We start from the raw sequence: 25036 nt of genomic DNA on the forward strand, positions 1-25036 counted from the left end.
TAATTATCCTCCCAATGAAAGGATACAAGCAGTGGTATCAAGATTTCCTCACCACGGATGTCCCTGTTTAAAGTGAATACATATTAAATGGGATACAAACAATGGAACTTTGAGATAATGCTCCTCAGGTGATTTATAACATCTCTGCAAGTGGATTGGCAAGGTGGCTTTCCACAGAGCTGGTCAGCAAGGGAAACAGTGGTCTGCCCCCGCAGGCTTCACAACCATGAAGGATCTGTAGATGATTCTCTGGAAGCGGTGGGGTGGGGGTGGTTGGAGAACTGCACCATGCTCTGGGAGATACAGGGTTGTTCGGTCTATAACCACAAGTGTGAGAGCTAAACTACAGCTACAGTTGAGAGTTAAAGCTCTGCAAGTGTAAAAGATCCCAACAGTGCACGGCATTTTGTCATACATCACTACATAGTTTCTTGTACTATTCTAGGTAATATTATTTCTATTGCACCATTTACTCATCTTTAATAAAAGTTTCAGTAATTCCAGGTTGTGTGGCTCTGTAAGCTCAGCTAGTTTTACCTAACCCTGGATAAGTTCAGGCTGAATTCAGAGCAGGTGGGAGATCCACCATCCACAGTCACAAGTTGGGCTGCTGTCCTGAAACAAGGTTAGGATCAGTGCAGTACAATGAGTTAGGATAGAGTCTCAAGATGTTAGGGACACTGCACTGAGTTGGAGTATTCTCCAGATCCAAGCGTGCTGCAGTGAGTTGAGACATTGTCCTGGGATTTGGGGTGTTGCCCTGAGGAATGGAGTTTGGATCTTACACTGAGGGTGGGTGGGAGAGAACCTGTTGAGTGTTGGGACCTTACCCTTGGGATCACATTGAACAGTCACGCGAGACCACCCTTGGCCAAAGCCAAGCCTGAATGATTCCCCAGGCACTCCCATCTTCAGCCACGAGAACTTTCTTCTTCCAACAACTTGCAGTTTTGCTGCACGTCTGTTTGAACTATTGAATGGTGCAGAGAAACAGCCTGTGGAGAGTTCCTGCTGTCAAGGTGAGGCACATCATCCCATGTGTGCTGGCAGTCAAAGCTCATCCAAGGCACTCGCGTTGCTGGAAAACAATGTTGAAAAGGCAGGTTGGTCCCAACAGTCGAGATGAGGCCTTAAGTTAGAGAGTTCATTGCCCAGGTCTCTGATGCAGCAATCCTCAGTGCAATGCACACAAAACCATCAGACACCAAGTCCAAAGGCTTAAACTTTATTTCTACAGAAACTTACAGGGAAAGTGAGAGGAAATCATATCTGCCTCCCTGGAGGTGGCACAGTTTGGAAAATGGAGATTTAACACAAATAAAGTTTTCACACTTCTGTCCCTGGTTAGAGATTAATCGCATTCAGAACCATGCCTGGGAATCAGACAGAATATCAGACAGTAAGCTTTTCTTTGGGTGAAGTACAATACCAGCAGATAGGTCAGTAACTCAGCTGTGGCAGCCCATAATCCCTCCCGAATTCAGCTTGGCAATAATGTCAATCTGACTTCTGAAAAAGCCAGGGGAGACCAGTTCCATAGAAAGAACTGATTTCGAGGCTTTGTTCTCATTTTTTCTTGGGTCCCTTCTCCAGGGGTTGTCCAATATCCTTCCCACGCAACTTGAGGCCTTTTAAAAGAAAAAGAAAGTTTAGTTAATACCAAGCGAGTCCACACAGGACAATCAAACTTGCTGGCTGAACTCAGTGCAATAGAAGACGGTGAAGAATGTGTACCACAGCAAGGCCCCTTACTGCCCTCGGCAGAGCCCCTCCTCGAACCACTGCACCGTGTGACAAAGGCTTTCTCTCTTCGTTTATAGATGTTCAGGATTTTAACCCAGCAACAACATGAAGCAATAGATTTCCAAATCTGGATGATGTGGGGTCTGTAAGGAAACATACAAATGCAGAATGCATGTTTGGGGAGCAGAGTTGAAAATGGTACAGAGCCCAGCCACTGTGCCGTGTCAGAGGGAATGTCTGTTGGTGGATGGAGGCTGCTTTGACCAGGTTGATATTGAGCTTCAAGTGGCATTTCAGCTCATCTAGGGAAGTGTGGAGTATTCCAGCACACACACTGATGTTTGGTGGGGAAATACCCAGCCTCTGACCCAGCCCCAGAACCTTGAAGCTGGAGTATCTGGTGAGGGCAATGCTTTCGAAAGTCAAGGAGACATGATTAGACTCTCTTGATAGATATGGTCATTGATACAAACCCTATTCCCAGTCTGTCTGAAATATTGAGCAGATTGTTGCTGGAATTGTGATTTGAATAGTCTTTTCATTGGCAAATGTGCCCACTGCTGAACTTATGATGGAGAGATCATTGATGAAACAGCAGGAAATGTTGGGCCTAGGACACGACACTTACAAACTCCTGCAACGATCTGTGAGGCTGAGAAGTTGGACCTTTAACCATATCCATGCTTGGCCAAACTCCAAGCAGTAGGAATTTTTTCTTGGCTGTTCAGGCAAGTCACACTCACCTCACCCATTCCCCACTTACTTATGCTCAGACAAGGCTGTGATGCAGTCAGAAGCAGAGTTGCCCTTGTGCAACCCAAACTGTGCAGTGGTGAGTGGGTTGCTGGTGAGCCAAGTGGAGCTGAACAACACAAAGATGCTGTCCATCATTGAGCTGATGGGGTAGATCAACAGGCCGGATTGGATAGGATTTATCAGGTGTAACATCATTGTCATGGCAGATGCACTGGATCAGCTTATCTCAGAAACACAGCTGGTTCAGGATCACTGCAGCTGAGAAGGTGTTGGGACCCGTAACAAGTGGGTTCAAATGTGACTTGACATCACATGGAGTGAATCAATGACCAAGGAATGGCATCAGTGATGGCGGGTCCTCAGAAGGAATCAAAGATGCATCACGTACTTGGCACTTCAGGCTAGAGAGGATTATGAACTCTTCAGTCTTGTCTTTTGCCTCCAAACAGGGCTTCACTTTGTTGAATACAAGGGTGTTCTTGAAGCTTCCTGGTCTCCATGATCGGTTAATTATCGACCGCCATTCATGATTGGGGAGCAGAGTTTTGAATGATGAGATGGCCATCTACAGTTTGTTGCTTCCACCGGTTAGCACGCCAAACTGTGTTGTGGCTTCACAAGGTTTGCACACGTCGATGGCGATGCTCCTCCTGTGCTCATAGTTGAATCAGAGTTATTTCCCTGGCTTGACAAACGTTTCAGGCTGCCAGGCACACCCCTCCTGACTGCACACCACTATGCTGTACACTGATGGGTCTGTCTTGCCAGTAGGACAGAACACACCCAGGGGTGGTGATGGGACAATTTTGGGCAATGCTTGAAAGGTCCAACTTTTAGGCTATTGGCTCAGCAACCCAATCCTTGCACATCCCCAGATGTCACCAGTGAGAGCTTTGTTGGGTCGTCTGGACTGTCAACCACTGTCACCTCCAAATCAGATGCTTAGGTCAACATTACACTACCTTACCTGAAGCTCTTACATTTTCCTATGATGACATGGAAGGCTGTTTGGCCCATCAACTCTATGATGGCTCCCAGAAATTCCCACCAATCCCATTCCCCTACTTCCCTATAACCTGTTGTCTCTCTAGCTCTTCAACTCTCCCCAACCCCAATTCTCCAACCACTTACCTCCATAAGGGTGAATGTTTGACCGCAGCCAATGAACCTACCGTGGCATCTTCGGGATGTGGGAGGAAACTGGGGCTCCTGAGAACAGGCACCCCAGATCAGGATCCAACCTGGAGCACTGGAACAACGCGGCAGCAGCACCACCTGCCGCACTAGTGTGCACCCACTGGTTACAAAACAAAGCACAACAGAAGTGCGAAGGAAAGCTCAGGATGATCCGGATCAGGAGCAGAACATGGCTACAATTGAACTGGTGCCAACAGCGAGATCAGCTGAATGAGGAGAGGTAGGGGCTGCAAGCAGAGGGCTGGGTGTTCCTCACCGCTCTAATAGGGACTTGTGGACTCACCGATAACTCTTTCAACCTTGCCAAGAACCTGGTTGTTAGGAATAGCTTTTCCACACTCGTAGTCAGCAATGACTTGAGGCTTCTCACTAATCCGCTGAAGAGAAAACAAGCAACATGGGTTAGACTGAAAGATTTTACTTCTGGCACCACAGCGTTTTTAAATCATGCCAAGTATGGGTAATGGCTGTGAAAATACAGCCTCCAAGTGCTAAATTGGGGCAAGGCTAATTTTGATGGCAACAGACAGGGACTTGCAATGGTTGATGGGGAGAGGCTGTTGGCAGGTAAAGGGATGTCTGGCAAGTGGGAGGCTTTTAAAAGTGAGATAGGGAGAATTCAGGGCTAGCGTGTTCCTGTTAGAGCAAAGGGCAAGGCCTGCGTGGTTAGGGAACCTTGGTTGGTGAAGTTCTTGCCAGGAAAAAGGAGGCATATATCAGATATAGACAACCTGTCTCAAGCCAATTGCTTGAGGATGTAGGACTACGAGGGAATTCAGGAGGACTAAAAGAGGACATGAGATGGCTTTGGCAGATAAGGTAAAGGAGAGCCCTGAGAGACTCTACAAGATGACAACAGTATCAGGAACAAGGAAAGTGAGCCAAGGAATGGTTGATGCAATTTAACTCAGACAAATGCGAAATGTTGCACTTTGGTAAGTTAAACCAGTGTAGGACTTGCACAATAAATGGCAGGATCCTGGAGAGTGTAGAACAGAAAGACCTTGGGATACAAGTACATTGTTCCCTGAAAGTGGTGACACAGGTGGACAGGATGGTGAAGAAGGCCTTGATCAGTCAGGAGTACAAGAGTTGGGATGTCATGCTACAACTGCACGTGATGCTGGTGAGACCACACTTGGGAGTATTGTGGTCACTGAGCTCTGGAAAGGGTGCAGAAATGATTCACAGGGATGTTACTGGGACTGGAAGCTGGGGCTTTTTTCCCTGGCGTGTAGGAGGCTGATGGGTGACCTTAAAGAGGTAAGTAAAATCATGAGGGGTGTAGATAAGGTGGATAGTTAGTCTTTTTCCCAGGGGAGGGGAGTCTAAAACTAGAGGCATAAGTTTAAGGTGAGAGGGAAAAGATTTAAAGGGGACCTTAGGGGTAAGTTTTTCACACAGAGGGTGGCGGAGATGTGGAACGAGCTGCCAGAGGAAGTGGCAGAGGCGGGTACAATTGCAATGTTTAAAAGATACTTGGACAGGTACATGGATAGGGAAGGTTTGGAGGGATGTTGGCCAAACACAGGCAAATGGGACTAGCTCAGGTAGGCACCTTGGTCGGCACAGATGAATTGGGCCGAAGGGCCTGATTCCGTGCTGTATAACTCTATGATTCCATATCCCAAGTAGCGAACCCTTCCCTCGCCCTCACACATCCACCCCATTACTCGGATGCAGAAGAGGCACACCCTCCACCAGCCCCACCTTACACCATGCCTCCCAAATCACCCACCCTGCACAGCGTGCTCTCCCCACCTGCCTTCACCAGCACCACACAACGCAATAAAGATAACCTCAGACGTCAGCAGTACTATGTACTCACTGTGGCCAAGTCCTTCTGATTCATTCCCATATTTTGCCGGCCCTGCTGGATCAGTTTGCCAACAGTGAGTGACACTCGCTCGTGGTGAAGCTCCTCTGTTTCCCGGTCCAGTTTTGCAGTGTTCTTCGTTATAGTGTGTTGCTTGTTTTGTCCTGCAGCCCCTGAGCACAACACAAAGCAGAGATATCCTTCAGCCAGTCACAGCATCCACTCTGTTCTCAACAGTGTGATCCCATCCAGTGAAACCATCTACTAACAATCATCACTGCTTGGTGCCCATCGATTCCTACAGTGTCCTGTCAAACATTCCCAGGGCCGATACAGCGAGGGTCAGATACAGAGCAAAGTTCCTTACGCATCCTCCAGTAAAATGCTCACAGGGCAGGCACATCCCAAGCAAAAAACTACAGATGCTGCAAATCGAAATAAAATCCTATAATTAACTTTCTATGTATCATTGTCTTGCCCATGTTTCAGTTCAGTAGTTATCTTAAATATTGCTGTCATTCCTAGAGCTTAAATGCTTCCCTATACTTACCTGCTGCGGCTTATTTCCCATCATTAGAACATTGCTAGATCTGACAGCAAGCCTTCTCTATTCAGTTAGAAAATGCTGGACACATCAACATGCCCGGCAACAAATGTGGAATCTCTTTCCATGGGGGCTGCCTGACCAGCTGAGTTTTTAGTTCAAATTTCCAGCATTTGCAGTTTATTTTTAATTTTCATTCTCTGTTTGTTTCCCACAGTTTGGTTAAGGAAAGCATCCTGAACACTCAAAACCTCCAGTCCCTGAATTGCTTTCACCACCTCTTCAGTTGAGATCGCCCATGATTATTAAGACACGCCTATTACTTTGTGATTATTTGGATTTGCCTGTTCATAAACATCGTGGGGCAAGAGATGGCTGCGCAGAGAAAGGCAATCGAGGGGAATGCTGAAATTTGTGGACCAATGAGCTTATTATCTGTTGAGAATCACAACAACCCAAAATTGCAGATAAAGCTGACAAACACCATGAAAGTTTGTTGTTTGACATGAGTCATCTTAGATTATTAGCAGATACATTCTACCTGATAAACCAAGATTGAATCACACCCAACAAGAAAACATAATGGCCTTGAAAGTGACTAAGGTAGTGGACAGCAGATATATATGAACATTAACTACATGGACTATCAGAAGACATTTGTTCAAATTGCTCTGTTAAAACCTCTTGCCTAAGGTTGAAGCTCATGGAACTGATGGCACATTATGGAACTGATTGGCTGAGTGGCAAGAAAGTGCAGAGTTAATGCTTTTGCATCCCTATTGGCAGGATTCGATATTGGTGTTTCACAACATGTGTTAAGGCTATGATGATTCACACTACTTATAAACGGTCACATAGCTAAGTGTCACAGTCTTTTCCAAGTGTCATATCCAAGTGTGCCTGCCCTGTGAGCATTTTACTGGAGGATGCGGAAGGAACTTTGTTCTGTATCTGATCTGGGAATGTTTGACAGGACACTGTAGAGGGAGCTCCACTCTTAAATGATGTATGTACGTGTCAGTTAGCAGTTCTGAAGTAAGAATCTGGCAAGGGTATTGGTTTATTATTGTCACATGTACCAAGATAGAGTGAAAAGCATTTGTTTTGCATGCCAAGCAGACAGATCATGCCATAAATAATTACACAGAGATAGTAAAAAGGAAAACAGAATGTAGAATAAAGTGCTGCAGTTCCAGAGAAAGTGCAGTGCAGGCAATAAATAAAGTGCAAGGGCCATGACAAGGCAGATTGGGAGATCGAGAGTTCATCTTTAGCACATGAGAGGTCCATTCAAGAGTCTGATAACAGCAGGATAGAAGCTCGAGTCTGGCGGTTCGTCCTCTCAGGCTTTCATATCTTCTGCCCGACGGGAGAGGGGAGAAGAGAGAATGGCCTGGGTGGGAGGGGTCCTTGACTACGTTGGCTGCTTTCCCAAGACAGTGGGAAATGTAGACAGAGTCAATGCAGGGGAGGCTGGTTTGCGTGATACACTGGGCTGCGTTCACGACTCTCTGCAATTTCTTGTGGTCTTGGACATTTAATTAGAAAGAGGGATTGAAGAGACTATGTGAACGAGGGACACTGTGGAAGATGGATTTCAGTGTACAAAAATTTGAAGTCATTTCCTTTGGGGCCCAAAAAGATAAAGCAAAAAACTTATTAAAAAGTGGAAAAACTAGAAACAGTGAAGTTGCATACAGACCTTTTGGTTTATGTATGTAAAATATCAATGAGCTACAGAAAATAATCGAAAAGACTAATGGAATAGTTCTCATATTTAGGGCCTAGAACATAAAAGCACAGTATTTGTGCTACAGTTGTACAAAGCCCCAGTTAGACCACATCTACAATGGTTCTGGGCACTACACCAGTGGAGGGAGTGCAATGTTCATTTATCAGAACAATGCCTGGACCCCATGCAGTAACTTAAAAGGAGAAATCAATCTCATGAGGGGAGATTTGAAAGAAACTTTAGGATTAGTAAAGGAAATGGGTAGGGTAAAGAGAAACTACCATTCAAGACTCAGAGGGCATAGTCTCAAAAAAAATCAAAGGCACCATAATAAAAGATGAACAGGACTTTCTTGAGGGAGTAAAAATGCTCCCCACTCCCATAGCCCTAGGACAGCGAGGTGCAATGCATAAAGAATGCTTACATTTCTTTGTAGTCTCCACATCTTCTCCTCTGCGCTGGGCGGATGTGATTGCCTGGGGAAGAAGAAGAAGAAAATACAAAAGTCAAGTTAAGATTCACTCCTGGATGGATTCTTGCAACATGGGGAACACACAATCCTGTCACCATCAACCATCAGTTAATTCAACTTACACCTGCAGGGGACTCACACTGAAGGTCACGGACTAGAACCTTACAGCAGTGTTTATCCCACAAAGAAGCCTCCCTCACATTTCTGGTATCATCCTTATAAATCTTCACTACACCCTCTCCTGTGTCTTTGTATCCTTTTAATAATATGACAACTAGAACACTACACGTGACTATCAAATTAAATAAAGGCAGTTATGAGGATATGACTATAGCGGCAGCTTAAATAACCTGGTGCATTGAGTTAAGGAATCGGTCAGCTGAGATGCAGTGGCAGACATTTAAGGAGCTCTCTTTCAAAATAAATTGAATCCTACAATAAATAAAAATTCAAAGGGCTGAATCTACCATCCCCAGTTAACCAAATATATAGCATTAAGCTTAAAAAACACATAATTGTGAGAAGGTGGGTGACAGGTCAGAAGATTGGGCAGATGATGAAAAACAGCAAATGAATGACTTAAAGATTAGCAAGGAAGGAAAGATTAGAATGTAATACAAAATGAACCAGAAATAACAGACAGAGAGAGGTCACATACTTAGAAAGGAAAAAAGTTAACAAAGTGAGCATTGGCCCTAATAGTGAATGAATCTGGGAATTCATACAGAAAATGACAAGATGACTGATTCATTAAACGGGTATCTTGGGCATCAGTTTTCATTATGGAGGATACAACTAACATCCCAGAAATAGTTGTAAGTCAGGAATTGGAAGGAAGGAAAGTTACGGCCATTGGGGGAGAGGTAGTGAGCAAATTACAGCCAACAAGTCTCTGCGTCTCAATGGACCTCTTCTAGTGTCTCAAAAGAAATGGCTGGTCAGAAAGTTGGGGAAAATTACGTTAGATTAGAAATGTAATGCTTTAAAATGAAGGGTGTAATATGTTTTTGAGATTTATTCATTGATAACTGTTTTTTATCCTTTGAACAGTTGTCTAGTAAACAATCTGCCTAGATCACATTTTTTTCCGATATTTACAGATAAGAAATTTTTTAAAAGTTACTTTACCTTCTTTTCCAACACCATATAAAATTGAAATTACAGAAAAAAATTTAGGTTTTAATCCTTATCAGAAGGGCCTGATAGCAATACTTTATGATCTAATTATGAAAATATATCCAGAGGAACTTGATAAAATTAAGAATGAATGGGAAGGAGAACTGCAGATACTGTTACCCACAGAGACATGGAAGAAAATTCTTCAATTAGTTAATACATCTTCAATGTGTGCCAGACACTCTTTGATACAGTTTAAGGTGGTTCACAGGACCCATATGTCCAAGGACAAGTTAGCCCGTTTTTATCATCATATAAATCCTATATGTGACAGATGTAATTCGAAGGTGGCTTCCCTGACACACGTTTTGGTCCTGTCCCCTTTTGGAAAAATATTGGAAAGATATTTTTAACATTATTCCATCTGTATTGAACATTGATTTACAACCTCATCCTATTACTGCAATTTTTGGGTTACCAATGATGGAATCTGGCCATTTATCTGCTTCTGCTTGTCGTATGATTGCATTTGTCACATTAATGGCCAAGCGATCCATTTTGTTCAAATGGAAGGATCCAATACCTCCCACCACTTTTCAGTGGTTTTCTCAAACTATATCATGTTTAAACTTGGAAAAAATTAGGAGTGGTACTGTTGATCCTTCGCTTAAGTTTGAGGAAGTTTGGAGTCCATTTATTCAATATTTCCATATGATATAAGCTGACCTTTTACAGATCCCTTTCAATAACCCTTGAATACAGAGGAGTGGAGTTGACGACATAATAATGTTTCATTTTCTTTTTAATTGAAGAAATATCAGTCCAGTTTTTTTTTTTGAAGTTCTTGGTTTATTTTGGTTTATTATCAATATTTTTTTGATTTGGGGGTTCTTCTTTCATATAATTAAATTTCATTTCTTTTCAATCTTTCCTTTTGTATTTGTTCACTTAATAAGAGAGCGGGAGGTCTAGATTACTTTTTTTTACTCCTTGTGATTATATATTTTAACTGTTATGACTGCTATCCTGATCTCTCTGCACCATATATAATTACTAATGGTAGATATTATTTTGTACTAATTTGAAAATTAATAAAAAGATTGAAAAAGAAAGAAATGTAATGCTTTAATTCAAAAAGGGAGACAAAAAGCAGGAAACTACGGGCCAGTTAGCTGAATATGCCATAGGGAAATTGTTACAAGCTATTATTAAAGAAGGTATAGCAGAGCACTTAGAAAATTTCAGGTAATCAGGACAAAGTCAACGTGGTTTAGGTGAAAGGAAAGAAAACACATTTCACCAATTTGTTGGAGTTCTTTGAAGTAACACAGGCCGTGGATGAAAGGAAATCAATGGATCTGCTACACTTAGAATTCCAGAAGGCATTTGATACATTGCTAATGCGGAGATACAGATACAAACAGGCTGCTGGATATTGCTGGCTGGCAACAGTCAGAGTTGTGGAGTCACAAAATGATACAGAATGGAGACAGGCCCTTCAGCCCATCAAGTCCGTGACAACCATCAACCACAGATTTACACTCACCCCATTTTTATTCTCCCCACATTCCCACCAACTCCCTCCAGAGTCTACCATTCACCTGCACACTGGGGACAGTTTAGTGGCCAATTAACCTACCAACCTGCACGTTTTTTGGGATGTGGGGGAAAAACCAGAGCACCCGGAGAAAATCCATGTGGTTACAGGGAGAACGTGCAACCTCCACACCTGTGCCACCCAAGGTCAGCATTGAACCTGTGGCGCTGGAGCTGTGAGGCAGCAGCTCTCCTGGCCGTGTTACTGTGCTACGCCACAATGTCATTGTATAAGCTGGGCTATCACACCAACGGATACAGGGGTAATGGACCCATTAGCCCACCTGTCACTGTATTGTACTGCAATACATTGTAGGTGGGTACAGGTCTGACAACAGATGGCACTGAGGTAAGCAGCTGCAGGTATCAGCACCTCCCCATGATCCTGGAAGACAATGTCATCAGTCACTGGTCTATACCCGGTGACAGGTTTCTGTCTATTTAAACACACTCATTGTACACGTGGGTACAGGTCGTATACAGCAGTGGAATACTGCACTGATGAATGCAGGACTGCCACTGCACAACGATGAAAGGGGCAGCATTAACCCCTGATCCTCAATTCTGCTTCACAGTATATAAAATCACAGCCAACTCCCTACCAAGTCCACTTTCCTCTTTTTCCACAATTCCCTTAATGTTGAAAAATGCTATCAATTATAGCCACAAAGATATTTAATGGCATTTGTAGTCTTTGGGGTAGGGAGCTCCCACCCTCTGTGTAAGTGTCCAGCCCGATTCTGAATTTTAGATTTATCAGCCAAAAGAGCTGCCGTGTCAATCCCTCCAAGTATCCCATCTCTCAAGAAAATTCTGTCTCATTTTCCTGAACTCCACTGAATACACACCTGTCCTGCTCAATCTTTCTTCACAGGACACCTTCATCCCAGGAATCTGCCCAGTGCCCAACGTTGCATAACTCCAGGGCAGGTATATCCTCCTCCTGCTGCTACAACCGTATGCTGTACTTCAGGCATATCAATCTCAGAAGGCCCCATCACTGAGCAGAGCCCTGCCACCAAGGCTGGAGGCGCCTTTGTCCAGCAAATTGCCCTCTGGAGACCTACACAGGAAGTGGGTTTTGTGTTTGTAGGTCAGTGGAGAGCCAAGGCTCCACACCACGCAAATTCTGGACCTCTCTGACCTTCCAAGGGTGCTGTTACTGGATCTTTAATAAAGCATTCCAGAATTTTGCTGACAACTGATATCAAACTAATCTATTGCACCATTTTCTCCACTTTCTCAAACAATACTGTTACATTTGCTGCCTTAAGCGTATGTTGGCAAGATAAAATCCATGAAAACAAGACGGCTAGAACATGTGCTGATGGAAAAGCTAAGTTTGAAATGTTAACGCAGAAAGGACATGCCAAAGATTGCAAATAGTGGGACAATCCTCAAGGAAGGAATTGTTTTCATAAACACTTTCAACAGCTGCTGAAAACACGTTTACGGTGCAAGGGAAAGTGACATTGTTGACAATGTGATCAACGCTGAGACAGCTGGGGGGAAAACACCTCACCCCTAAAGAGCCAAGCAAAGGAACATGTTTTAACTTGACAATTAGCTATTTTAGAGTGAAATTATAGTCAAACCACAGCCTGTTGGGAGTTGAGAAGTGAACAGCACATTGGTACCTGTGAGAGGGATTGATGCAAGTTGGGAAACCTCCCCGTGGTCCAGTGGGGCATGTTCAGTAACTTCAATTTTGATAAATATTACTAATGATCTGCCCAGCACTGGAATTTGTAGTATGGCCTGCTAGACTGTTGATACCTATCAATTTAACAACGGTGCAAAGAAACTATGTGTGGTTGAAATAAAGCTAACGGCTCATATTATACTGGTGTCAGGTTGAATCATTGACCCCACGCACCACCACCCCCCCTCCCCGAATCTTTGGAATTTTCGAAGATCAACACCAGTTTATCACCTGTCTCTGGTGCTGATTCAATTAAGTTGTTTACACTTCAGCTATTGGCTAACTATTAATTTAACTGAGTCTTCTGCAGTGTACACAGACCCAAAATACTCTTTCACATCACAGCCACTGATTTACTTACCATTCTAATTCCTCCTGCCTCTAAAGAACCCACGCTTTCTTTTGCTACAGTCTGCCTTTTCACGTACATGCAGAAGCTTTTACTTTTTGTTATATTTCTTGAGAATTTATTCACATATTTTGTTATCTTCTATAATTTGGTCACTGGTTGCTGGTTCCTAAAATTCTAATCCTCCAGATAACTCGTATAAACCTGGAGTGCAAGTCTATAACCATCAGACACGTGGCTACAGGTCTGTCAATTTATAATGTTGGGACAAATTGCATTTAGTTTCATCCCTCATATCACATTGAATGCTGTATAGGTGAGAAAAGCTCAGAAATTGTAGAGTCCAGATACTCCAGGTGGGGCAAGATGTGTTATTATAGAGCTTAGGTGCACTAGAAATGTGTACAATTAAGACACTACATCATGGATACAACACAAGTGGGTGCAGTTGCCATTATGATACTGGGGCACATGACTCAAGGGGCATCAAGGGGAAAACATTCCAATGGTTGGAGTCATACCCTGTATAAAGGAAGATGTTTGTAGTTGTTGGAGGTCAATCATCCCAGCTCCAAGTCCCAATCCTTCAAAGTCCAACCACCTTCAGCTGCCTCATTAGTGACCTTCCTTCCAGAAGTGTGCACTGATCCGTCAACATTCCAAAGTTCAATTTCATTTGCAACTTTGCAGAAAATGAAGTAATCCCTATCTATAATGCACCCATCCTCTACAACATTCAGGCTTGGGCTGACAAGGAGCAAGCAACACAAGTGTAACAAAAACATGCAGGTTAGTAGGTTAGTTGATTGCAACTGTAAACTGCACCTGGTGTAGGTGAACAGCAGAGTCTGGGGAGTTGATGAGAATGTGGGGGGATTCAAATAGATTAGGTCTTAAATAAATACTTCTCATCTGTATTTACTGTGGAGAACAACGTGGAAGCTAGTCGGTTCAGGGAGGGTAACAGTGATATCCTGGCACATGTCAACATTATAAAAGGAGGTCCTAAAATGCATAAAGTTGCATAAATCCCCAGGACCTGATCAAGTGTATCCTAGGATGTTGTGGAAAGTAAGAGAGATTACTGGGACTTTAATCAGAGATTTTTGTAACTTTGTCAGCCACAGGTGAGATACCGGAAGATCAGAGGGCAGCAGGGACAAGCGAGGGAACTACAGCCTGTGAGTTTTACATCAGTGATAGGAAGTTTATTAAAGGGATTCTGAGAGACAGGATTTATTTGCATTTTGAAAGACAAGGACTGATTAGGGAGTCAACATGGCTTCGTTCGTGGGAGATCACATCTCACAAATTTGATTTTTGTTTTGAAGAGGTGACCAAGATAAATGATGAGGGCAGGGCAGTAGACGTTGTCTACGTGGACTTCAGCAAGGCCTTTGACAGGGTCCCAAATGGTAGGCTGGTCCAGAAGGGTAGAACACATGGGATCCAGAGTGAGATAATCAACTGGAAACAAAATTGGCTTGGTATTGGGAGGCAGAGGGTGGTAGAGGAGGGTTGTTTATCAGATTGGAGAACTATGAACAGCGGTGTGCCACAGGGATCAGTACTGGGTCCTCTGTTTGTCATGTAGGTTAATGATTTGGATGAGAATGTAGGTGGCATGGTTATTAAGTGTGCAGACGACAACAAGAAGGTTGTCTAAGGTTACAACAGGATACTGATCAACTGGGAAAGTGGGCAAAGGAAATGCAGATGGAACTTAACTAAGACAAGTGTGAAGAGATGGATTTCGGGAAGTTAAACTAGGGCAGGGAGTACACAGTGAATGGCAAGGTCCTGGGGAGCATTGCTGAACAGAGAGAGCTAGTGCATTATTCCCTGAAAGCGGCAACACAAGCAGACAGGGTAGTGAGGAAGGCATTTGCCTTCATCAGCTGAGACACTGAGTTCAAGAGTTGGGACACCATATTACAGTCGTACAAAATGTTGGTCAGGCCACACTTGAGCATTGTTGCAGTTCTGGTCACCATACTCCAAGAATGACGTGATTCAGCTGGAAAGGGCGAGTGAAGCTCCCAACATTGCTGTAGGAACTCCAGGAAGAGTGTTTGACATGTTGAACAGGGGATAAACATCTTCCAGACAGATCAACTTGTTTGTTTTAGATGAAGCTGCTGAAAGGTTGAGTTGTGTATTCAAAGATCAAATTCATAAGATTTTTCAGAAGCTAAGCACAAGCTTAGCACAGGTTGTTCTGTTATCTGTTACAGTGCCAAATATATTGGTGACTAAAAAGTTTGTGTGAGATCCAGTTTGAATCCTTGTTAAGAAAAACCTCACTCGAGGGTATCAAGCAGTTGTACATCAATGTAGAAAGAGAGGAAAGGAAATTGGACACACCGTATGACTTGTATGAAACTCTAACAATTAATGCAAGCTGTGATTTTTCTTAACTCAAGGAGGAAGGTCGAGTGGCTGACAGAAAAATGCACGCAAGGGACTTTACAGTCTCTGTGCTACATGGAGATACGGATCAAAGGAACATGATGTGACCGTGAGAGAATTCTGTTCAGGAACCAGTGCCATGCTAATCACTACTGACTGACTGGCTCGTGGAACTGTTGTGCAACAGGCGTCTCCAGTAGTTAATTATGACTTGCCAACAGATCACGAGAACTACATTTACAGAATGTAAATGTGTTGGTTGCTTCGGAAGGAAGGTTGTTGCAATTAATTTTGTAACTGAGGAAGATAAAGGTGGGCCAAAGGACCAGTTTTTTATGCTGTACAACTCTGTGACATCCAATGGTCTGGAAAATCTGCTCAGCTGGAGTCCACAACCCGTCACCAAGACGGACAAGGGCAGCAGGTGCATGGGAAAATGCCTACTGGCTCCATTCCAGGTCATGCATCATCCTGACTTCAAAGTACATCGCCAGTCCTTCATCATCACTCGGTCCAAATCCTGGAACTCCCTCCCCAACAGCACTGTCAGCATACCTTTACATCAGATTCGAGGACTGCAGCAATTCACCACAGGCAACAACATCCACAAATATAAAAACACATAAATCTGCACTTGTCAAACACTGGGGAGTTGGTGTACAAACAGACACAGCAGCACTTCAAAACATTCTACAGTATTAAGCTAGAAATATGTGCATGTAATGCCAGTCAGGGCTGGAATCACACATGTCCAAGGCAGTCTCAGTATGTGGAACTGTGGGCAACAATAAGAATTGGAGAGAGAGGATCAATCACAATCTCATTGAATAGGGGAGCACAGTCGGAAGAACATTTATCCTATTCCTACTTCCATTTTTCCTTTGTAAACTCTTCAGTTCATGATCTCACTCACACACATATCTCTAAACAAAGGAAACATGTCACAAAAGGATACATCTTATGCATCGAGATACAAAGTTGACACTCCCTCATGAGAAGTTTTAATTTGTATCTAACCTGTGCTCTTCATGCTAGGGAACATTTCATAGGATAAAGTTCGCTTTACACTATGTCTATCCCATACTGTAACTGTCCAGGTTGTTTTGATATCAATGATAGCTCACTGATGTCATGTGACAAGTATTTGAATCTTCATCACTCACATCAGAAAGACCTCAATTTGAAACGTTTACCTAATAAGCCTGGTGCTACGACAAATGTGTGGAAATCAAAGAATTCTTTTTGCTTCCATTGTACTTAAGTCAGAAAGTGCATAAATAAGACACGTGTCAACTCAAGTTTGTAGATTTGATCTACATTTTGTCCTTATTCCTGGTGCTGTGTTCCAATAACTACCACTATCAACCAACTACCACAGCCAGATCTCAGAAAAGTGAGCAACATTCAGCAAGAGACACCACCACATGAATTTGCAAATGCTCACAGCTGTTATTTCCAAAGTACCAGAAAGATACTGGTTCAAAGTGACAACAGTGCAAGTGCAGAGGAAATCACCAGTCCAGGTTTGATCGGTGTGAGGGGATGGGGTGGTGCCAGAGAACATGGGGTTATAGTTGACCTCAGTATCCTGGACAAGGCAGGTGGAGGTGGGGGAAAGGAGTCCCTTCGTGTCTGTTCATCTGGGGAGAGGGTGCAGCCGAGGCTCCTTTCCTGTGCACTCTACCAGGAAGGTGAGGAACGTTGATGGGAGGTGGGGGTGGAGAGAGGAGGGGATCGTAGGCAGTGGGACAGGAACGGTGGGGGAGGAGGGGGAGGGAGCACAGGAGGGGAATGTGGCCGGGGGTGGAGACAGGGGGTTAGTGGGACAGGACAGGACAGGACGTGTGAGGGGAGGGTGGAGAGAGGAGGGGACAGGAGAGGAGAGGGAGGGGGCAGGAGAGGAGAGGGAGGGGGCAGCGAACGGGGTGGGGGCGGGAGGGGAGGGGGCAGGAACGGGGGTGTGTGTGTGGAGGGGGAAGGGGGGAAGGGCTGAACATTGGAGGGGGGAACAGGGACGGTGGGGGGAGGGCTGGACATGGGGAGGGGACCGGGGCAGCGGGACCCGACAGGACTGGGGGGGGTGGGGGGGGGGGGGGGCGGGGACACGATCAGCGCCTTCAGGCCCATCTGTGGGCAGCGCCCAGCATCACGGGGCCCGATGTCGCCCAACGTGCCAGCAGGGAGGGACGGCGCCCACACGGCGGGGCCGGGACCCCAGCCCCCGCCGCCCCCCGCCGCCCGCTACCTGCTTGGACTTGGCCTGCGCCGCGCTCGGGCCCTTCTTGCGCAGAACCGTCACCGTGTCCCAGTCACTCTCCGCCATCTTCAGCCGCCCGACTGCGCAGCCGCGTCACCGCCCGCTTCAACCAAACTTTATCCAACACAACACGGGCCGATAACTTTATTGAAACAAAGCCCGGGCGACCAATCAGAGGCGGCGCCGGGCAGAAAGTGCGGGAAGGCCGTCGGCGGCGGACGACGACCCGCGGATCCGGCGGCCGCCCTCCCCGGGCTGGAAGCCGCTGCCGGTGGGTCCCAGCCCGCGGAATCAGGTCCTTCGGCCCGTCGTGTCTCTGCTGACCACCCGTCCACACCGACCAGCCTGGCCCCGGGGAGACGTCCTGAGGCAACACCACCCTCGGGCTCCACCCTGACGGCGGCAGGGAGCAGGAGCCGCCCCTCCCCGGCCGAGGGTGCTGGGGCTCCGGGATCCTGCCCCACAGTTGTGGGGACGCGGTCGGTAAAGTGGAGGGAGGTACAACAGGGGGCTGGCACAGAACTGGGGTAAACCAGCCATCATCCTACTGGATGGCGGGATTAGGCTGGAGGGGCCGAGTGGCCTGCTCCTGTTTGAGTACTGCCTCCCTGCCCACCCTCCCAGTCCGGAAATCCCCCGCACCACAGTGCTGTGGCCCGTTTGGTCACCCACACCTCAGTCTCTGCCCTCGTCCCCATGGGCTGGAAGCTGAGCCTCCCCCACCCTGACCTCGCCTCCCTCATCACACACACAAATACACGCCTGATCTGACTGTAGGCTCAGCTCCACACTCCTCTCACCCCACCTTGCTTATCAACAATCTGTCCACCTTTGCCCTAAGATTCTTTGTTCAAAGACTCTGCTTTCCAACATCCTTTCAGGGGAGAGAGTTCCAAAGGCTCAAGATCGTCAGAGTAAACATTTTGTCTCATCTGTCTTAAATGGATGAGCCATTATTCTTTTTAGAAACAGTGACCCAACCCCCATCCCCACCTGTTCTAGATTGTCCCAAAAGAGGAACTGTCCTCTCCACAGCTGCCCTATCAACACTCTGCACAATCATATTTATTTCAATCAAGTTCCCTCCCACTTTTCTAAACTCCAGAAGATGCAGCCTAGCCCGTCCTTGTAAGGCAATGCAGCTATTTCAGGCAATGGTATAATCTTTTCTGAACTGCTTCCAATGCATTTACAACCTTCCTTAAATAAGGAGACCAATACTGTACAGATATGGCCTTATCAAATCCCTACTTCTGTATTTCATCCTCACAATAAATGGTAACATTCTGTTAGCTTTTCTATTACAAGTTGCCCCCAGGTTACGGCAGGGTTAGAGTCATAGAGCACTACAGCACAGAAACAGGCCCTTCGGCCCATCTAGTCCATGCCAGCCTGGTTTTCTGCCTAGTCTTATCTACCTGCACCCAGTCCCATAGCCCTCCATACTTCTCTCATTCACGTACCTATCCAAACTTCTCTTAAATGTTACAATTCAACCCGCATCCACTACTTCTGCTGGCAGCTCATTCCACACTCGCACCACCCTCTGAATGAAGTAGTTCCCTCTCAGCTGCCCTTAAATGTTTCACCTTTCACCCTAAACCTATGACTGCCAGTTGTAGCCTCATCCAACCTGAGGTGAAAAAGCCTGCATGCATTCACCCCTCAATTTTGTATACCTCTAAGATCTCCCCTCATTCTCCTGCGGTCCAAGGGATAAAGTCCTATTCAACCTATCCCTGTAACTCAGGCCCTCAAGTCCCAGCAACATTCGTGTAAATTTTCTCTGCACTCTTTCAAGCTTATTGATATCCTTCCTGTTGGTAGGTGACCAGAACTGCACCCAATACTCTAAATTCGGCCTCACTAACATCTTATACAACTTCAACATAACATCCCAACTCCTGTATTCAATGCCCTAATTTATGAAGGCCATTGTGCCAAAAGCTCTCTTTATGACCCCATCTTGCAATGCCGCTTTCAAGGAATTATGGATCTGTATTCCTAGATTGCTTTGTTCTACTGCACACCTCAGTGCCCTGCTATTCAATGTGCAACTTACCCTGGTTCGTCCTCCCAAACTGCATCAACTCACACTTGTCTGCATTAATTTCCATCTGCCATTTTTCAGCCCATTTTCCCAGATGGTCCAGATCACTTTGCAAGCTTTGATAATCTTCCTCGCTGTTCACTACGCCCCCAATCTTGGTGTCATCTGCAAATTTGCTGATCCAGTTTACCACATTATCATCTAAATCATGAATATAGATGATAAACAACAACAGACCCAGCACCAATCCCTGCGGCACACCACTAGTCCACCACATCATTGTGTTTTTCCAACTGGATTCCAGCATCTCCAGTCCGTTATTTCTCTATGCATCGATAAAAATTGGTGAGGATCAAAGGGGACATGCCAAATTAGCCTCCTGAGGAAGTAGAAGTGCTGGTGAGCTTTCTTGGCCATGGCATCTACATGGTTAGACTAGGACAGGCTATTGGTGATGTTCACTCCTCGGAACTTGAAGCTTTCAACCCTTTTGACCTCAGCACCGATGTAGACAGGAGCATTTTCACCACCCCTCTTCCTGAAGTCAGTGACCAGCTTTTGCTGACATTGAGGGAAAGGTTGCTGTCATGACACCATGTCACTAAGCTCTGTATCTCCTTCCTATACTCCAGCTCATCATTATTTGAGATATGGCCCACTACGATGGGGTTAGAGCAGAAACTTTGTCAGGTGGTGGATAAGATAGATCAATTAAGTTGTACACATAGGAGAAAATCTTCAGAAAGACCTTAGATATGGGTGACTGCAAAGAGGTTATTGAAATAGATCGTGGATAACCACTGTCAACTCGACATGAGGCCTGACCATCGGAGGCAGCAGGGGCTGGGGCCCGACCCGACGCCTGACCTGCAGGGTTGCCCGACACCAGGGCCCCTCTAGGTCGGAAGCCCAACCCTGCGGAGCACCTGGGGCCAAGTCCAAACGCCAAGGCTGCTCTAGATGACCCCACTTACCTGCTGGGGGAGCCCACTTCTCTTCAGGACCTTCAGCCCTGTATGGGAACAACAATTTACCCTACAGGCCAGCTGAATCCACTCTAGGTCTGTCCTTAAGCAGTCACTTACCTTCCAGTTCAAGTGAATCCAATCCAGGTCTTCCCACCAGGGAGCATTAGGCCATTGTCTCCTGCACTATCACTGACCTGATCACCTCCAGAGATCTCCCCTCTAATGCCTCCAACCTCAGTTCCCCTACCCTGCACTGCCCATTTCTACCTCCTACCAAAGACCCACAAACCCAACTGACCCAGTAGGCCCATTGTTTCTGCCTACTCCTGCCCCACTGAACTTGTGTCTTCATATCTTGACTACATTTTGTCCCCCTTGGTCCAGTCCCTTCCCACCTACGTCCGTGACACTTTGTATGCCCTCCATCACTTCAACTTCCAGTTCCCTGGCCCTGACAGCCTCATTTTCACTATGGACGTTGAATCCCTGCACACTTCCATCCCCCATCAGGAAGGCCTTCGGGCTCTCCACTTTCTGGACAACAGACCCAACCAGTTCCCCTCCACCGCCACATCTGGCAGAACTGGTACTCACCCTCAACAACTTCTCTTTTGGCACCTCCCACTTTCTCCAAACCAGAGGTGTAGCCATGGGCACTCACATGGGCACCAGCTATGCCGGCCTTTTCATCAGCTACGTGGAGCAGTCCACGTTCCAGGCCTACACCGGTAACGCTCCCCAACTCTTTCTCCGCTACATTGATGACTGCATTGGGGCTGCTTCCTGCACCCGTGCTGAGCTTGGCAATTTCATCAACTTTGCCTCCAACTTCCACCCTGCCCTCAGATTCACTTGGTCCATCTCCGACACCTCTCTCCCCTTTCTGGATCTCTGCCTCCATCTCCACAGACAGATGAACCATAGACATCTTTTACAAACCCAGGGACTCCCACAGTTACCTTGACTACACCTCATCCCACCCTCTCACTTGCAAGGATTCCATCCCCTTCTCCCAGTTCCTCTGCCACATCTGTTCCCATGATGAGGCTTTCCACTGCAGGACATCTGAGATGTCCTCCTTCAGTAAACGGGGTTTCCTTTCCACCACCATCAATGCTGCCCTCACCCGCATCTCCTCCACTTCCCTCATGTCTGCCCTCACCCCATCCCTAACTTGACATAACAGGAACAAGGTTCCCCTTGTCCTCACCTACCACCCCACGAGCCTCTGCATCCAACACATCATTCTCCGCAACTTCCCTATGGAAAGCGGGGGGGGGGGGGAAGATCCCACTATATTCCCCTTCCCTCCCCCTCTCCGCTTTCCATAAGGATCACTCTCTCTGCAACTCCCTTGTCCACTCATCCCTCCCCACAGATGGCCATCCCAGCACTTATCCCTGCAACCACACTAAGTTCTACACTTGTCCCTATACATCCTCCCTCACCACCATTCAGGGCCCTAGACAGTTCTTCCAGGTGAGACAGCGCTTCACCTGTGAATCCAAGGGTGTCACTTATTGCATCCGGTGCTCCTGGTGCAGCCTCCTCTACATCCATGAGACCCAATGCAGATTGGGTGACCACTTCGTCAAGCACCTTCGTTCCGTCCACCACAAAAGCAAGGATTTCCCAGTGGCCATCCACTTCAATTCCATATCCCCCTCCCATACCAACATGTCTATCCATGGTCTCCTCTACTGCCATGGTGAGGCCAGACGCAAGTTGGAGGAACAACACCTCATTTCACCTTAGTAGTCTCCAACCTGACAGCCTCAACATCAATTTCTCTAACTTCTGGAAACCTCTCCCCTCTTCTCATAGAACATTACAGCACAGTACAGGCCCTTCGTCCCACGATGTTGTGCTGACATTTTATCCTGCTCTAAGATCTATCTAACCCTTCCCTCCCACATAGCCCTCCATTTTTCTATCATTCATGTGGCTATCTAAGAGTCTCTTAAGTATCCCTAAGGTATCTGCCTCCACCACCTCTGCTGGCAGTGCATTCCACGCATCCACCACTCTTTGTATAAAAAAAACTCACCTCTGACATCCCTCCTATACTTTACTCCAATCACCTTAAAATTATGCCCCCTCACGTTAGCCAACTTCACCCTGGGAAAAAGTCTCTGACTGTCCACTTGACCTATGCTTATCATCATCTTGTACACCTTTATCAAGTCACCTCTCATCCTCCCCCTCTCCAAAGAGAAAAGGCCTATCTCACTCAATCTTGAGGGATCTATAGACGTGGACCCCAAAATCCCTCTGTTCCTCCACACTGCTAAGTCCTGCCATTAACCTGGTATTCTGCCTTCAAATTCGATCTTCCAAAGTGTATCACTTCACACTTTTCCAGGTTGAACTCTATCTGCCATTTCTCAGCCCAGCTCTGCATCCTATCAATGTCCTGCTGTAACCTACAGCAACCTTCTACACTATCCATACCACCACCAATTTTTGTGTTATCTGCAAACTTATGAACCCACCCTTCCACGTCCTCATCCAAGTCATTTATAAAGTCTTCTCCCCTTCTTTTTTTCTCCGTTTTGTCTCATTCCTGAGGCCCCCTTCCCTTTCACCTTCCCCTGCCCTCATGACCTGCGCATCCTTCCCCCGCTCTCACTTCCCCCTGCCCACCTATTCCCCACCTCCTTCCCTTTATTCCATGTTCCACTGCCCTCTCCTATCAGATTCCTCCTCCTTCAGCCCTTTGCCTCTTCTACCTATCGCCTCTCAGCTTATTACATCTTCTCCCCCTCCCAACTACCATCTCTCTCTCACCTGAACTTGCCTATCACCTGAACTCACCTATCCCCTGCCTGCCTGTGCCCCTCCCCCTCTGTCCACCTTCCTATTCTGGCATCTGCCCTCTTCCAGTCCTGACGAAGGGTCTTGACCCAAAACGTTGACTGTTTATTTCTCTCCATAGATGCTGCCTGACCTGCTGAGTGTGCCACCCAGAAGAAATTACTTACCTTCCAGTCCAGATGAATCCACTCCAGGTCTTCCAGATCTGTCCTTTAGCAGTCACTTACCTTCCCGTCCAGGTGGCTCCACTCCAGGACCAACCAAATGCAGTCACATACCTCGGTAAGAGGGCTGGGCTGTAGATGAGACTGAAACCGCATGGGTTCAAACCCCAATCTCCAGCATACTACCAGCTAATGTCCAGGTCATCAAGAACAAAGTTGATGAACTAAGGGCAAGACTGACCTACCGAAGAGAACCGAGGGACTGCTGTGTGCTATGTCTCACCGAAACTTGGCTTACACCTGCTTCACCTGACTGCACCATACAACCTGAGGGCTTCTCAATTCACCGGATGGACTGTACGTCCTCGGGCAAAGAGGCAGAGGGGACTGCTTCTTAATCAACTCGTGATCGGACGTGATGGTCCTAGTGAGTTCCTGCTCACCCAGCCTGGAATATCTAACGGTGAACTGTCGCCCATACTACCTGCCATGGGAGTTCACTTCAGCTGTCCTGACAGCAGTCTACATTCCACCCCAGATGGATGTGAAGTCTGCACTCAGTGAACTATACTCTGCAGTCAACAGCCTTGAGACAGGATACCTCGAGGCCCTCTTCATCATTGCAGGTGACTTCAACCAGGCCAACTTCAAGAGTACGTTACCAAAATACTACCAGCACGTCTCCTGTCCCACCAGGGACCCAAACACCCTTGCCCATTGCTATACAACCAAAGATGCCTACCAAGCCACCCCTCACCCTCACTTTGGTAAGTCAGACCACCAGGCTGTGCTCCTCCTCCCTGCATAGAAACAGAAGCTGAAACGGGAGGATCCAGTACAGGAAGTTGTACAGTGCTGGTCTGAGGAAATAGATGAGCTTCTACATGACTGCTTTTAGTCGGTAGACTGGTCCATGTTCAAAGACTCAGCCCAGATGAGTATGTCACCACCATCACAGACTTTATCAGCAAGTGTGTTGAGAAGTGTGTACCAGAGAGGACAATCCAGGTGTTCCTAAACCAGAAACCATGGATGAACCAGGAGATCCACTCCCTACTGAAGTCTAGGACTACAGCATTGAAATCAGGTGACCCTGACCTGCACAAGAAATCGAGATACGACCTCCGTAAAGCTAACAGAGATGCCAAGAGACACCAGCAGTCCAAAATAGAGTCCCAGACCAGCCGTCAGTTGTGGCAGGGCTTACGTGTTTTACAGGCTACAAAACGAAATTGGGCATCACCGACAACAGCGCATCACTTCCCGATGAGCTTAATGCCTTCTATGCACGTTTTGAATAGAAGGGGATTGGTATGTCACCACCCACCCCAACAGCCTCCAATGCACCTGA

At 46.4% G+C, this 25036-nt stretch overlaps 1 protein-coding gene and 1 pseudogene across 1 annotated transcript; one reads left to right on the forward strand and one right to left on the reverse strand.

Moving 5' to 3' along the window:
- Positions 1 to 1209: 1209 nt before the first annotated feature.
- edf1 (endothelial differentiation-related factor 1) lies at positions 1210 to 17793 on the reverse strand. Its single transcript, XM_052037306.1, has 5 exons — positions 17678 to 17793; positions 8213 to 8264; positions 5525 to 5685; positions 3980 to 4073; positions 1210 to 1628 (listed from the first exon to the last, which is right to left on the reverse strand). The coding sequence occupies exons 1-5, from the start codon at positions 17753 to 17755 to the stop codon at positions 1567 to 1569; spliced, it is 447 nt and encodes a 148-aa protein (XP_051893266.1). The 5' UTR covers positions 17756 to 17793; the 3' UTR covers positions 1210 to 1566.
- LOC127582265 (eukaryotic initiation factor 4A-II-like) lies at positions 11193 to 15592 on the forward strand (annotated as a pseudogene).
- Positions 17794 to 25036: the final 7243 nt, after the last annotated feature.

The sequence above is a fragment of the Pristis pectinata genome, chromosome 23 (genome assembly GCF_009764475.1).
Source record: "Pristis pectinata isolate sPriPec2 chromosome 23, sPriPec2.1.pri, whole genome shotgun sequence".
Classification (NCBI taxonomy): domain Eukaryota; kingdom Metazoa; phylum Chordata; class Chondrichthyes; order Rhinopristiformes; family Pristidae; genus Pristis; species Pristis pectinata.

What these genes read in the sequence shown, in the direction of transcription:
- edf1 (XM_052037306.1), bottom strand. Translation starts at nt 17,755, where the DNA reads ATGGCGGAGAGTGACTGGGACACGGTGACGGTTCTGCGCAAGAAGGGC. An exon ending in TGTGGAGACTACAAAGAAAT is followed by an intron (nt 5,686 to 8,212) that starts GTAAGCATTCTT and finishes TGTTGTGCTCAG; the next exon opens with GGGCTGCAGGACAAAACAAG. An exon ending in CAAGGTTGAAAGAGTTATCG is followed by an intron (nt 1,629 to 3,979) that starts GTGAGTCCACAA and finishes TTCTTTTAAAAG; the next exon opens with GCCTCAAGTTGCGTGGGAAG.